Source organism: Mixophyes fleayi, chromosome 10 (genome assembly GCF_038048845.1).
Source record: "Mixophyes fleayi isolate aMixFle1 chromosome 10, aMixFle1.hap1, whole genome shotgun sequence".
NCBI lineage: Eukaryota > Metazoa > Chordata > Amphibia > Anura > Limnodynastidae > Mixophyes > Mixophyes fleayi.
Genome location: NC_134411.1, coordinates 99,557,621 through 99,574,128, shown reverse-complemented (window position 1 = coordinate 99,574,128; position 16,508 = coordinate 99,557,621). Strand labels below are relative to the sequence as shown.

Sequence of the window (16,508 nt, the reverse complement as noted above, 5' to 3'; positions counted from 1 at the left end):
CCTCCCTGATAAACTGATATATGATCAACATGATATAAAAAATATGTGCTTAGCATTAGAAGACATTTAGGGTATAGTTGTGTTTTTGTGCCTTCTGGTGAATGCACAATTTTTTTGGTTTTGTTTATGTGGGTCTAGCATTAGCCCTGGCTGTATTGGTACCGCTTATAAAAGTGAGCATTGTTTTTTTTATGGGTGCCGGCAGCAACGCAGCGCTGTATCGAGGGAAGGGCTGTTGGGGATAGCTTTCGCTTCAGAAGCACTAGACATGGCAGTAATATAACAGAGATCAGGTAGCCGTGGTACATACATGCCAGGCGTCCTGTCTATAGATCTTCCTGGCTGCTCCTGGGGCTGAGCTCTACATTACGTAACGACGGGTGATGCCACCAGCTAATCACGCGGGACAGTGAATAAGCACATTCTTGAAGGCAGTGCTGTTAAATACACAGTGTAAAGGTGCACGGTGCCCATCCCTTGGTTATCAGAGCCGTCTTCCTATTGACTCATTCCTTAGATAAGGGTTTTGTGTTTTTATTTTATTTTTTGCCTCCAAGAAAAACATTGTCCGGTCTTATAACCTATTACTTCAAATTGTACAACAGCCGAAATGTTTAAAAGCTAAAACAAAAAACTTTTAGGGTACAATAAATAAACATAACAAAACAAAACATCCGTATACAACCTGGTGTCAGGGTCACTGGGGCTGGAATTGTACTTTATTTAAAATGTTTCGTCCTTTTGATAATTTTCAATCTATGTAGAGTGTTGTACTTGTGTTGTACAGTTTGGGAGGGGTTGTTTTATTATTATCTATTATTATTGTTGTTTTTAAAGTCACAAAGGTCTGTTTAACTTTTACAGCTGTGTTTATGAAATTCTGCTGAATGCAATAAAATGTTTTCATTCCTCTTGGCCATCGTGTTGATGCTGGATCAGCACTAACCCTTAAAGATGGCGACATTAAAATATAGTAACGTTGGGTGACAGAAGACCTTTAGATCATGTCAACAACATATACTGGTCATGGGGGGGGGGGGGGGAGTTGCTTTTCTCTCCCTCCCAGCACTAACTATTACTCATAGTTCTCGTTGACGTTTCATTGTGGATCTGGCAACCAGAGTGTAGAATTAGATATACTGCGTAAACCATCCCATCCCAGGCCAAGCCCAGCAGCCTGTTATCCAGATCTGATAACAGAGTTATGCTCTATCCAATCAGAGACAACGTAACAAACATTCCGCTCATTACTGACCGTGAGGTTGCGTAAATTTTATTTTATTGTTAGTTATGATTTCTTAACTCTCCCAGCAATCTCTGTCACAGGGTGACAAGTTGATTACTTTGAGGAGAACACAAGACGCTTGTACTATGTCTTATATCCAAAGTCTGCATTTGGGTCTCTGTACATAATCTGAGGTTTTAAATATTAGCGAATCACTTGGACAACTGTAGAATTTTGTTAAATAATTTAGAGAGGACTATAGTCAGGTATCTGTGTTCTCTGTAGTCTGTGGACAGTAATACGGCTCCTTACAGTGAAGGGTTAGCATTCCTCCTATATTACACTGATTGGAGATGGATCTAAGGTCCCAAGTCCAGGGATACTGGAGATAAGTACAGTCCTTCAACGTGAGGAACTATCAGCATTGAATCACACACACGGCTGGGTCTAATCATGGGACTATACTTTATTACTGCAATATTTCCATGCTGGAAACCATGTTCGTTTTAAAGGACCTCTCTTGCCTTCAGAGAACCTCCCAACATAATTTAAGAAGAACCATTCCACCCCCACTTGCAGAACGGAGAGGTTTCTCTCCCTGCTGGGGAACGGTCATTTCTTCCACACGTGGAAGAACCTTTGAACGAATCCACAGCTTAGTGCAAATATATCGGTGGCGTGGGCGAATGGGCGTGTCCTAACAGGGAGGATCATGGGTAGGTGAACACAGTGGTTCTGGCCATGGTTACATCTGAAATGTAGTGTGAGAAAATGTAATGACACCTCAGCCAAATTGGGCAGATTACACTGGTCTTTTATCTTTAGATTCCGTGCCCCCCTCAACGTCGCACATATCTGACGTAAGTACTCGTGGCCGTACTTCGTGGGACTCATTCATGTCTCTGGCAAATGAATATGCTGTTTTCTCAAATACTGGCACAGCTCGCAAAATGGCTGCCTCCGGGTGGGCAACGGTCCGCCTGAAAGGGCACTTACTATAAGTCTTCCAAAATCCTAGCACCAAAAATGTCCCTTATAACAAGTACTATTGGTCATTTACAAAAGAAATTTGTGAAAAATATAATAGAACCTGATTGTGACATTTATCAATAGTAGATGATATTTAAGAGACCGGTTTGAGGCAATGAACAAACTTCTGATTTTTTGGAAAAAAATAAAGAGAAAAAACCCCCACAATATATTTAAATAATTTTATTGGAGAAACAAAACAAAAACATATGCTTTACAAGAACATACATCCCCTACACGTCTTTAGTGTGAATTTACAGGAAAGTGGTACGATTCTTCCATAATACTGTTCCCACCTTGTGCTTCACTCTCTCCGAATGGCACAAAGTCTCTACATGGCCCTAAATATACAAGTTCTTAATGTCAACGCGTGAAGAAATATACACTGGACGTGAGCGGCTTTTATAAAGTCTGCACATGGCGCAAGAAAAAAAAACTATACTAAAACCTCCGCAGGGAGCCGCCATGTTGTACTGGTCAAGGCACGAAAAGTTCTCTTCGCTGCTAAAGCCCTTAAAAAATAAATATGTAGGTGAAGACCAGAGGCTGATGAAGTACATTTAATATATACGTTATCCATCTGTCTCCTATGGAATTAGTGCGTTAACTGACGACGGTGAGGGGCTTACTAGCGGGATGACCCTTCGCCCATAGCTTATACAGACAGGGAATTACAGCACATTAAGGAACCGGACCTCAGCTTTATATAGAAGATCTATGATCCATGGGCTGCGCACAATGTTCCACCTTCTTCAGTGTTCATTAGACATTGGGACAAATTTGTCATGAACTTTGTCCTAATTGGATCTGATCATGGGAAGCTGAGCAACGCAGAACTGGGATGGGTACGGATTATATATTACTGGCACTGATTAAGCCACATGATGGAGGCCGCAGGATTTTTCGACTGACGACACCACTCAGTAATCTGATTATTGTTGTTACGACAAAAAAAAATATTATTGGGAATTTGCCATTAAGATCTCTGCACAGTTGTGTTTTGGACAAGTACAGTCGCTGTTACTGACCAGTTTCTTTGTTATAAATAAAGTGTTAGGAAATGGAGAGAACTATGCTCTATTTTTAGATGTTGCATTGTTGTTATATCCGCGCCGGATTTCCAGATTTCCTTATTTGGGGGAGAATCAATTCAGCGCAGTGAAACAGTCCGCGAAGACACATGGGGTATATTTAGTAAACGGTGGGTTTGAAAAAGTGGAGATGTTGCCTATAGCAACCAATTAGATTCTAGTTATAATTTATTTAGTACATGCTAGAAAATGACAGCTAGAATCTGATTGGTTGCTATAGGCAACATCTCCACTTTTTCAAACCCGCAGTTTAGTAAATATACCCAATTGCCTCTATGTTCCAACTGAAATCTCCGCTCGTTTTCCTTCTCGTCCCATAGACGTGTGCAGACCTCTTACAGTAATAGGTGGTAATATGCACATCCTGACATCGAGGTGCAGTTCAGCGGCACATTGCGCCGAAATGATCCCCTCCCCCCCTCAGAGCGCATGTAGATCCGGTGCAGTTTATCGCCCACTGTTTAATGATTCATATGGAAGTGTGACTATAAGACGGAAGCAGAGTGGGTGGGTGCGTTAGCTTTTAACTTCAAATGGCAGCACGGCTACAATAGCAAATTAAATTTGGCGCAGGTCTGTGCAATTAATCGCATCCGCCCAAAAACGTACGATGATTCCCTTTTCGGTTTTCCATACACTGTCACAAATCACTCAATTAAAAATCGCTAGGGTAGTCCCTGGCTTTAAACGTCTAAAAAGGGTCCTCTAGTAATTAATAGTTTACTAGACATTCGCCTCTGTGCAGCAACGAATCCATGACTTTAACAAGATCTGTACCAATGCCCATGTTAGTAAATATTTCAGTAACCTGGAATTTCCCAGACGTGATTAGAATATTGGTAAACCAGATATTAATATTTAGCTTTTAATGTACGTGCCGTGTAAAAATCATCCGCCAATGTGTATAGTGAGCAGGCCAGAGGCATGGTAAATAAAGTGGCATTTCTGGGTGACTACGTTGGGGTACACTGGGGTCCCCGATTTTGTTACATTGTATCGAGCAGTTTGCTTACATTCATTAAACACAGAACAGAACCACAGTGTCACAGGGCGGATGAGAACCGCGGGTCAGTGGTTATACGCACCAGGCTGACGTGAGAGCCGGTAGCAGTGGTTTAAGGTGACACAGATCATTATATCAGGCTGGGAATATAACTTGTATCAGTGGAGCTGATTCATCCATTCACAGTGTGAGAAATTAGTAGTGTTACCCGAAGGAGGGGATGATGTGGGCGCTACCGCCCTCATAATGACAGAGCGACTCCTCATTAAACACTAAAAATAGGATGTGCCCCGACTTCCTCCGCTGGGTCTGACAGCTGATAACACCGGCGTTCCGGACAAATCTATTATTTCATGTTCCGATCGGGAACAGACAATCCTCCGGCGCAGATGTTATAATTGCAGGCGCCGTGCAGAGCTGGGATGGAGGACGTTGTGTTCCTTTCATATCCGAGGGGGGTATTTACAGCTTAATAACCGCTCTTGATGAGGATTATTACTTATTACTGCTGTGAGGAAACGCTCAGAAATGTGCGTGTCTGCGTCCACTCGCTGCCAGGAACCAGTCATCAATGCTGCCTAAATACACGACTGCAATATGATTATAAACCACTAGGCGGCAGCGGTCAGCGCACATTCTGTATGCTCGGGTTAACCCTTAGAGTGCTGAAACCACAGGAGCAACAGGCACACAATGGCACTGTCCTGGAAATAAAAGGGGGGGGGGGGGTGCGGGTTTTGTTAGTCTGTAAAACAATTAATATTTTCTGATATTGGGAGTAACACCCCATTGGTTCTGCCAGATGTGACCCTAATTTTCAAGCCATATAATAAAACGGATGCAATCCACTGAATAAATAAGATGACTGTATTAGAGAGAACTGGGGTCCGTTGTCTGATATTTAAGAAGGGGGACATAGGACTAATTAGAATAGAGTGAAAAGTAAAACAGGGATAGTGTACTCCAGATAGAGTTGACCACAGTTTAGCTGCTGAACGAACACGATGGTTAATGGGAACCAGTTTAAGTCACAGATGAACCTGGGCTGCGCGGTCCCCATATTCCCAGTTTGCAGACGTAACACATTAAATTGTCATTCTGGTGTAATCCGTCCCATGTGGCATCCGTAACCCAATCACTGCTGTCGACAAAACTTTTTTGTAAGTTTGTGCTGTTCCCAGACACAGGTTCTGTGAGCTGCCCCGGGAGTAAGCGGAGATCGGGTCTGGGGGCAGAGAGAGGAGCACCCCCCCCCCCCCCCCCATTCAGCGAGTTAGTGTCCAGCGGTCCTGGATAGGTTTCCTTGTCATTCATCGGACTATTATCCTCTATATTAGTACTGCTGACATCACAGCCATGGGAGCAGGTTTCCTGCTAGACGGACGGATAGTGCCTTTACTTTAACACAGTTTCTTCCCATCGGGAGACTTGTCTGGGGGCCCCGGGACTGAGAGACCAGTCAGAGAGTTATAGGAGGACAGTAAAGTGACGCAGTTCCTGCACGCAGCGCCCTCTGCTGGTTCACACTGTGCATTGTCTGGTGGCAACTGTGCAAAACTCCATTAAAGCCCCATCAGTCTAAGGAAGAGCTGTCATCCTGGATCCCACCACAGGGGGCAGCGGACTAATGCGTAAGCAGTCTCTTTCCTGGAGTGGATCACACGGTCACCTCTGCGGATTTGGACAGTCCCAGCGCCTGCACCAGGTCATCGGATAAGCCGCTCTTCAATGTTCTTCTCACTGTAACAGAGGTCTGGGGTGAGGAACGAGAGGCCAGAAATGCAATATGCAGTCAATACAGAGTCAAACGTGGGCGTTTCCCCAGGATATATCTTTAAATAAATACGTTTATAAGGATGCCACAGAATACTGCAGCTCCGTACAGTGGGGCAGTAGAGTATAGTACAGTGTTGGCTAACCTGTGACACGCCAGGTGTTGTAAAACTACAAGTCCCAGCATAGCCTTCCAGCAATAAGCTGCAATATAATGGCAAAGCATGCTGGGACCAGTGGCGGATCCAGGGGCTGGCGATCGGGGCAATCACCCCTCTTAGCGGGGGCTTGCTGCCGGCGGCTGCACACTATGTGCAGGTCCGCTCGGCAGTGACAATGTGCTGCCTGGCTGCTGTGATTGTGTTTAAAACACAATTAGAGCAGCGGGGCAGCACACTGCCACTGCCGAGCGGACCTGCACATAGTGTGCAGCCGCCGGCAGCCTCAGAAGTCAAAGGGAGCGGGGCCTAAATGCCCCCCCCTAAATCGCCCGGGGTACAACCATTTTCTAGATCCGCCCCTGGCTGGGACTTGTAGTTTTACAACACCTGGAGTATCACAGGTTAGCCAACACTGCAGTAGGGAGTTCCCTTGTGTAGAGCACTTGTAACTGTGCATTACAAATAGACCTGGTAGTCATATATTCCTAATGTACATTATATTAATATTACTGACAGCAGAGCTGACGATCAGATCCTCGTTCCGTCACTATATTACTATAAGGAATTATATAAACCCTTTAGAGATTTTGTTATGAACTAATAAATGTAACATACTACACAAATACGGATCAGCGGGCGTTGGTGCGATACTCACAGGACTTCCTGTTGGCTCTGGATCTCTTGCGTTCTTTGGGGGCCACCACCCTCTGGTTGGGGTTCTGAGTCACAGATTGCACCAATCTGTCCATTATCTCGTCCGATGCGTCCACAGGGGACGAGCTTGATTCTTCCTTGTTACCCGACAGGTCCGGAGGGCTGGAACGACCTAAACCTGAGGCAGAAACTGTGTGTTAGACAAAGAAAAATGGAATAATTCAGCCAGTTGAAGACTCGTCCTATAACGTATTCACTAGTTTGGGTTCATTACGTGGACTTAGTTGCCCAATTAACACTGGATTACGAGAGCCGGGGGATTGTATTCTTTTGCATCTTACTTCTGACGCCCCGGCTCCTGCGGGTGTTGGGTTCTGCGCTGGAAATCAACACGTTCGTCATGTTCTCATGGCCGTCCTCAGAAGACTGTGACTGTAACCGGGTGCTGGTCATGGTGATGTTATTTTCCGTGGTGCCGGCGGCACTGGAGAACTTTGCGGTCTGTGAACATAAGACGTTCTAGTCAGTGAATGAGAACGGGACACGCCTACTGCGCCAGACAAAATCGATAACACTCTCATGACTAAATGAGGCTAATTTAAGAGCTTACATAAATCACAGGGGGTCCTAAAGAGGTAAGTTTATACCGTTTCCACCCAGCGCACTCTCCAGGGCATATTCCAAACCACAATTGGCGCAGATTGATTTCACAGACAGTTTCCATAGACCGGGAAGTGGACGAGCAACTTGGAACGCGTTTGGTACAACTGCGTGTCCGCAGATTTTACAGTTCATAAAGGAACTTTGAGGAATTTTCAGATTTGTTGCAATTTTATTGCCAGGTAAATCTGACAATATCTTTTAACTCTCCTAATATAATGTGATTTGATGCAAATCCATTTTGTGTATTTTGTATATATTGTGCTGTTATCTTAACAAACATTTCCGTCGTAATTGGTTCTAGCGGTGGGTTACCTCTGTAATCATCCTCCCCCGAGTCTTGTTGCGCTCTCTGTAAGCCGCTCGCTTCTGTTTCTGCTGTAGGACCCGCTCGCGCGCCGTTCTGTATTCTAAAGCGAACTCGCTGATTATCCTGCAGAAGCGAGTTATCTTCATGTCTCGGGCAGATGAATACGAGTACCCCACGTACAGCAGGAAGGATCGGAACCTGCCAATCATACAGATGGGTTAGTGTTCTGTTGTAACCGTCCGTAAACAGATACTGTCTTTCACTATTCAGACTAATCCTCAACCAGCAGATACTGCCTTTCACTAAACAGACTAATCCTCAACCAGAAGATACTGCCTTTCACTATCCAAACTAATCCTCAACCAGCAGATACTGCCTTTCACTATCCAGACTAATCCTCAACAAACATATACTGCCTTTCACTATCCAAACTAATCCTCAACCAGCAGATACTGCCTTTCACTATCCAGACTAATCCTCAACCAGCAGATACTGCCTTTCACTATCCAAACTAATCCTCAACAAACATATACTGCCTTTCACTATCCAGACTAATCCTCAACCAGCAGATACTGCCTTTCACTAAACAGACTAATCCTCAACCAGCAGATACTGCCTTTCACTATTCAGACTAATCCTCAACCAGCAGATACTGCCTTTCACTATCCAGACTAATCCTCAACAAGCAGATACTGCCTTTCACTATCCAGACTAATCCTCAACCAGCAGATACTGCCTTTCACTATCCAGACTAATCCTCAAAAAGCAGATACTGCTTTTCACTATCCAGACTAATCCTCAACAAGCAGATACTGCTTTTCACTATCCAGACTAATCCTCAACCAGCAGATACTGCCTTTCACTATCCAGACTAATCCTCAACAAGCAGATACTGCCTTTCACTATTCAGACTAATCCTCAACAAGCAGATACTGCCTTTCACTAAACAGACTAATCCTCAACCAGAAGATACTGCCTTTCACTATCCAAACTAATCCTCAACCAGCAGATACTGCCTTTCACTATCCAGACTAATCCTCAACAAACATATACTGCCTTTCACTATCCAAACTAATCCTCAACCAGCAGATACTGCCTTTCACTATCCAGACTAATCCTCAACCAGCAGATACTGCCTTTCACTATCCAAACTAATCCTCAACAAACATATACTGCCTTTCACTATCCAGACTAATCCTCAACCAGCAGATACTGCCTTTCACTAAACAGACTAATCCTCAACCAGCAGATACTGCCTTTCACTATTCAGACTAATCCTCAACCAGCAGATACTGCCTTTCACTATCCAGACTAATCCTCAACAAGCAGATACTGCCTTTCACTATCCAGACTAATCCTCAACCAGCAGATACTGCCTTTCACTATCCAGACTAATCCTCAAAAAGCAGATACTGCTTTTCACTATCCAGACTAATCCTCAACAAGCAGATACTGCTTTTCACTATCCAGACTAATCCTCAACCAGCAGATACTGCCTTTCACTATCCAGACTAATCCTCAACAAGCAGATACTGCCTTTCACTATTCAGACTAATCCTCAACAAGCAGATACTGCCTTTCACTATCCAGACTAATCCTCAACAAGCAGATACTGCTTTTCACTATCCAGACTAATCCTCAACCAGCAGATACTGCCTTTCACTATCCAGACTAATCCTCAAAAAGCAGATACTGCCTTTCACTATCCAGACTAATCCTCAACAAGCAGATACTGCCTTTCACTATCCAGACTAATCCTCAACAAGCAGATACTGCCTTTCACTATCCAGACTAATCCTCAACCAGCAGATACTGCCTTTCAATATCCAGACTAATCCTCAACAAGCAGATACTGCCTTTCACTATTCAGACTAATCCTCAACAAGCAGATACTGCCTTTCACTATCCAAACTAATCCTCAACCAGCAGATACTGCCTTTCAATATCCAGACTAATCCTCAAAAAGCAGATACTGCCTTTCACTATCCAGACTAATCCTCAACAAGCAGATACTGCCTTTCACTATTCAGACTAATCCTCAACAAGCAGATACTGCCTTTCACTATCCAGACTAATCCTCAACCAGCAGATACTGCCTTTCACTATCCAAACTAATCCTCAACAAGCAGATACTGCCTTTCACTATCCAGACTAATCCTCAACCAGCAGATACTGCCTTTCAATATCCAGACTAATCCTCAACAAGCAGATACTGCCTTTCACTATTCAGACTAATCCTCAACAAGCAGATACTGCCTTTCACTATCCAAACTAATCCTCAACCAGCAGATACTGCCTTTCAATATCCAGACTAATCCTCAAAAAGCAGATACTGCCTTTCACTATCCAGACTAATCCTCAACAAGCAGATACTGCCTTTCACTAAACAGACTAATCCTCAACCAGCAGATACTGCCTTTCACTATTCAGACTAATCCTCAACCAGCAGATACTGCCTTTCACTATCCAGACTAATCCTCAACAAGCAGATACTGCCTTTCACTATCCAGACTAATCCTCAACCAGCAGATACTGCCTTTCACTATCCAGACTAATCCTCAAAAAGCAGATACTGCTTTTCACTATCCAGACTAATCCTCAACAAGCAGATACTGCTTTTCACTATCCAGACTAATCCTCAACCAGCAGATACTGCCTTTCACTATCCAGACTAATCCTCAACAAGCAGATACTGCCTTTCACTATTCAGACTAATCCTCAACAAGCAGATACTGCCTTTCACTATCCAGACTAATCCTCAACAAGCAGATACTGCTTTTCACTATCCAGACTAATCCTCAACCAGCAGATACTGCCTTTCACTATCCAGACTAATCCTCAAAAAGCAGATACTGCCTTTCACTATCCAGACTAATCCTCAACAAGCAGATACTGCCTTTCACTATTCAGACTAATCCTCAACAAGCAGATACTGCCTTTCACTATCCAAACTAATCCTCAACCAGCAGATACTGCCTTTCAATATCCAGACTAATCCTCAACAAGCAGATACTGCCTTTCACTATTCAGACTAATCCTCAACAAGCAGATACTGCCTTTCACTATCCAAACTAATCCTCAACCAGCAGATACTGCCTTTCAATATCCAGACTAATCCTCAAAAAGCAGATACTGCCTTTCACTATCCAGACTAATCCTCAACAAGCAGATACTGCCTTTCACTATTCAGACTAATCCTCAACAAGCAGATACTGCCTTTCACTATCCAAACTAATCCTCAACAAGCAGATACTGCCTTTCACTATCCAGACTAATCCTCAACCAGCAGATACTGCCTTTCAATATCCAGACTAATCCTCAACAAGCAGATACTGCCTTTCACTATTCAGACTAATCCTCAACAAGCAGATACTGCCTTTCACTATTCAAACTAATCCTCGACAAACAGATACTGCCTTTCACTATCCAGACTAATCCTCGACAAGCAGATACTGCCTTTCACTATTCAGACTAATCCTCGACAAACAGATACTGCCTTTCACTATTCAGACTAATCCTCGACAAGCAGATACTGCCTTTCAATATCCAGACTAATCCTCAACAAGCAGATACTGCCTTTCACTATTCAGACTAATCCTCAACAAGCAGATACTGCCTTTCACTATCCAGACTCACACTAGTGACAAGACCATTTTTACGTCTCTATGTATGAAAACAACAGTGACCAATGAAACACTTAATTTGTCCTAATAAGAACTTATTTGTAAGCTGTGAATTAATTGTATAACTACATTCTGTACAATAGGTTCAATCCCATTATTTCATTTAAACAGACGCATGACTTAAGTCCACCCTTTTGCCACCCTTTTGCCACTAGATCTTTTTCCTGAGGATGAATCGACACTTGTGAGATGCTGGAGACTTTGTCAACTGAAATTGGGTCCCTGTACTTGACTTTATTAAGTTTCGTATACAGGCATATTGTAGGTTAATGTATATAAAATTCCCTTCTAAGGTTACAGCTATTAGAGCCTACTGCATTCATCGACAGCCGAATCCTAACATTGTAGGACAACAAAGGGTCTCGTCCCTATAGAGTCTTATTATGCAATATATTTAAAGTCGCAAAATGTAAGATTTCATTCAATCTATACATATTACATAGATATTATACCCCAGCTCCTGTACAGGGCAGGCTAAGAGGTAAGTTAGATCCGAGGGACTTTAATTATCTGATATGGCGTTACCCCAAGTCACAGCATTATTGTTGAGGGTGTAGACCAAGTAGTTAAAGTGGTGCTGGATCCTAAGACGGCTCATTGTTTTCAATAACCTCTTGAAAACTGAAAGTTGGGCAATCCCCTACCCACTGGAAAGGCTCAGCTTGTAGCATTGTCAATGCTGATAAATTGGAATGAACCGTTAATGTCTAGTGCCATTTGGGGACACGGTGTGGAATCTTATATGTTTAATCTCTGGAGCCAAGCAGAGCCTGAGACACATCGGCACAGTGGTATAAGACGCTAGTAATGTATAAGTGCTGTATCTATGTGTTCTATCCCTTATGTACAGTTATTATAATAGGTGGACGGACAGAGATGTCCTTTAACAGAATGTCAATAGGAATTATATGTGGTAATATTCACAAATTATTTTTTTTACTTTTGGATGGGGTACTCCCCGACCCCCGAACATTAATCTGTTGTGTCATTCTCAGGGAGATCCACGGAGATAATTTATGTGTGAAGAGGAATTTTCCATCTGACCTGTTGAGGATTCTCCGGTGGACAATCTTGAGGATGACTATCTTGTCGGTGGAGCTCTTCAGGAAGTCGGTCATCTTGTTCTTCAGGCCCGGTTTAGTCTCGTGTTTGGCGATAACTTTCAGGCTGTCCCAGGATTCTCGGCACCTTCTCTCCAGCTGAATCAGACTGTCCGCCAGGTCGTCGAAATCCACCTGGGCGGCACATATACAAGATTAAATCCCAGCCAGGTATATCACAGAGGGGTAATGCAGAAGACCGATCTTGTGGAACAAGCTGGAGGGGTTGTTGTACAGTGGTGACCCCACAATCTGCCTTCATCGGTGTGACAGGAGCCTCACATCCCTAATCTGTACTGCTGGGGGACCCTGCTCCTTCCACTATATAACTCTTAGTCTGCTGCCTCCATTCCCCTCCTCACATCATGTCACTGCCCCTGTCACATACAGCCCTGTCCTCACTAACACATCACTCATCTCCTGATATACTCTGTGCTGCTGGAGACCCTGCTCCTTCCACTATATAACTCTCAGTCTTCCAATATCAGAGTAACAGTAGCCTCACATCACTACTTTGTGCTACTGGTAACATTTTGTTGCCGATTGGCTCCCTGTTGGCCTAGTCCCTCCCACTTCCCAAACATGTACACGTAGGAGTGGGCTGTGCTGAAATACTCTGTGCTCCATTTCTCTGCGCTCACAATTGGCAATATATTAAACACTAAGACAGTTTAAGTGCAATATACCTACATTACAATGTACTCTGCTTTAAAGATTGTGAGCTTGACATGTATTGCTGTATATAGAACAGGACAGTTCCTGCACTTTCATGCGACTTCACCAGTGTAACATATACGGCATATTGTTCTAGCCCCGCCTACTTCAAAACTGTGGACAGACTTAACCAAAAAATGTCCATAGCCTAAGCCTGTGCGATTATACATAATACAGGTTATACTTCAATATTAAGTGTAGACATTACAGGCTCCTGCTTATCTGTTTGTCCTCAGCTTTGAAGATAGAGAACAGATCTTCTGACTCTACTCAAACACACCTAAAATTGAGGAGGATCTCTCTGCTACTCTATCATTAGGTTGAGGAACAAAAATATTCTTTTTATTTATAAACGCACAGTTCTCTAGGACAAGACTCACACAATGACCCCCGTGAGGCGTCCCGTGTGGACCTCAGATCCACTATGATCGTAACGGAGATTAGTTGGATCAACATAAAAAGCAACCACTGTGTATAGACTGCCCCCTAGTGGTAATGAATCTACTCGCTGTAGAAGGCTCTAAGATTAGATTAGACTGACAAGAGCAGAGGTAAAGAAGTTCAGTCCTCAAGGGCTACCAACAGGTCATGTTTTCTGTCTGTAGAAGCAGGTGGGATAATTACTGACCCAGCCAAATAGATTAACTCACCTGTGTGTGATTAAAGAGATCCTGAAAACATGACCTGGTGGTAGCTCTTGAGGACTGAACCTCTCTGGACAAGTGATAGATGTCCCCCATCCGCACACAACCACCAATAGATAACATACTGGGATACAGACACTTACTGGTCTACAGACACTTACCTTGGAGGAGCGAGTGATGGAGGCGATTTCTGAGTACAGGTCGGAGGTGTCGGGAAACTTCTCTATAACGATGTTACACATATGATGGAGCAGCGTCTGCCTATGAACGGTGTCCTTCACCTCGGACACCTTCTCCAGGTAACTCAGATCAAACCCCTTGGCCTAGGAACGAGAGGAGAGAACGGCTCGATGTGGGTCATAGTCCTTATTACCAGGGATACTATAGATTGCACAGACGGACCAGCAGATATCACACAGAAGCTGATTAGGAAACACACGTTCATGCTCCACATTAGACAATAGTATGTAGAAAGATTCATATAATGGTTCATAATCTCAGAGTATGGAGAACCACTTGACCAGGTCAGTCTCTGGGTCACATGACGGAATGTACAGATTTGTTTCTGTATCACTTTGAAACTTATCAAGGGCCAGATTCTAAATGGAACCCAGCGCGTTCCACAAAGTGGGCTTTTTGTCTCTTTTAAACATGGGCAGTGGAAAATTTGCTAACTATGCTTGTAAATTCATCTATAATCAACCGAAGAAGATTTATTAAAAAAGTGATTTTAATATGGCATTGTCCGGTCGTGTACATGTTGTGGTGAATGATGGGCATCCCGGGAACATAGAGAATAACACAACTCACGTTTGATCCATTCAGGAAGTTCCCGACCGCCAGGAGCGAGGCCAGGATGACTTTAAATGTCTTATTCTTGGAGAGTTGCTCCATCCCCAGCTTCAAGTCAAACAACGGCTCAACGATTTCCTAAGAGTAGACCAGTATAACAATTAGTATCTATTACAGGCCGATAAGAGTGTGAGCTCCGCAGCCCACCTATTAAACAACATTCTGCTATTCGCAGATCAGGTAATATGCTGGAACTTGTATCTCTACCTTCTCCATGGTCTCATAGTCCAACTTAAAGGCCCAGAGCTGCAGTCGAGACGTCAGCCCGCTGATAGTGGAGAGGGTGAGAAGGAACTGTTCCGCTGACCCTAAGGGCACATCGGGGTTTGCAATCTGAGCCTCCTGGATCTTCTGCTTTTCCTCCTCTGTTGGGACCATTGTGAGGATTTTCTGAGGCGAGAACCGGAGAGATCAGTCTCAGAGGACAAGTGAAATAGTAATTCATCGTCCTTGTAATTATCTACATTACTAAAGTATAAATGTATCAAGTACGGAATTCCACCTATGAGCTTAATGCAAATAAGAATCTTCAACAGCCAATCATAGATCTCTAAACATTAGTGACAAACACAAGGATTCCGATTCCATGTCTGAAAGGACTAGATTATAATGCTGCAGGATACACAGTACATCCAGGCTTTCTTCTCCATCCCTGACACTATTGATATTACACCAGGATCAGACACAGTTTTAACGGCTGCCCAACGAGCACTTTGAAGACTGCCACAAACACCAGCTGCCCTGGCTGTCTGGGATTTGTGAACAATGAATCACAGCCTCGCTTGTCAGTGGATGACATGACAATAAACTGTGATTATTTGCATTTGTGGAGGTAAATAATAAGCTTGGCCTTTAGCTGTAGTTTCCAGACCTGGATCCCAGCTCTCTGAGTTGTGATGTAACGATGTCGGACACAGAGGAGAGTCCGTATTTACCTCGATCCCCTCTTTTTTTTAAATTAGATACTTTTTATTGAATTTTTAGTCACACATAACAAAGAAGTGACCATACAAAAAACATTTAAGCATACCTCGATCCCCTCTTTACTGATGGCGTACTCGTCAAAGTTCAGGATGGCCGTCTTTATAATGTGCACAGTGGGCAGGACGGTTAGGCCGATGTTGATGGCGTTACTTCTCTTGGGGTCCAGGACCACCAGAGCCTGCTTCTTCACATCCACCCCTTTCTGCAAAGGGCAAGAGAAAGGGGTTAGAACACGAGGGTCACCAAGGCAAAATGTAACGGATGGAACTCCTCAAGGAAAATTATAAAACAAACCCAAGGACTCATGGAACAGGTAAGACCTCCTCCTCCCCAAATCTCTGCATTCTTCATCTATTCCCAAACCTCTCTCCTTAATCCCTAATCCAACATCCCTGCTTCCTCACCCCTACCCTGCTCTGCTCCCATTTCCCAGCCTGTTATTAATAAGTTAGGCAGCAGACTTGGGGGTATATTTACTAAACTACGAGTTTGAAAGAGATGGAGATGTTGCCTATAGCAACCAATCAGATTCTAGTCATTTATTTAGTACATTCTACAAAATGATAGCTAGAACCTGATTGGTTGCTATAGGCAACATCTCCACTTTTCATACCCACAGCTTAGT

General features: G+C 43.6%; 1 protein-coding gene across 6 annotated transcripts in view; it reads right to left on the bottom strand.

Annotated features, from left to right (window-relative positions):
- Window positions 1-2,422: 2,422 nt before the first annotated feature.
- FHOD1 (formin homology 2 domain containing 1) overlaps window positions 2,423-16,508 on the bottom strand; it is an 88,967-nt gene continuing 74,881 nt past the window's right edge. For all 6 annotated transcript variants that reach the window (XM_075189270.1, XM_075189274.1, XM_075189272.1 and 3 more), the window contains 9 exons: window positions 15,930-16,085; window positions 15,107-15,289; window positions 14,858-14,977; window positions 14,209-14,370; window positions 12,634-12,824; window positions 7,912-8,104; window positions 7,278-7,437; window positions 6,938-7,114; window positions 2,423-6,088 (listed from right to left, as the gene is read on the bottom strand). In XM_075189270.1, coding sequence (XP_075045371.1) covers window positions 6,006-6,088; window positions 6,938-7,114; window positions 7,278-7,437; window positions 7,912-8,104; window positions 12,634-12,824; window positions 14,209-14,370; window positions 14,858-14,977; window positions 15,107-15,289; window positions 15,930-16,085 — 1,425 coding nt within the window. In that variant the 3' untranslated portion in view covers window positions 2,423-6,005. The remainder of the gene's footprint in view (window positions 6,089-6,937; window positions 7,115-7,277; window positions 7,438-7,911; window positions 8,105-12,633; window positions 12,825-14,208; window positions 14,371-14,857; window positions 14,978-15,106; window positions 15,290-15,929; window positions 16,086-16,508) is intronic.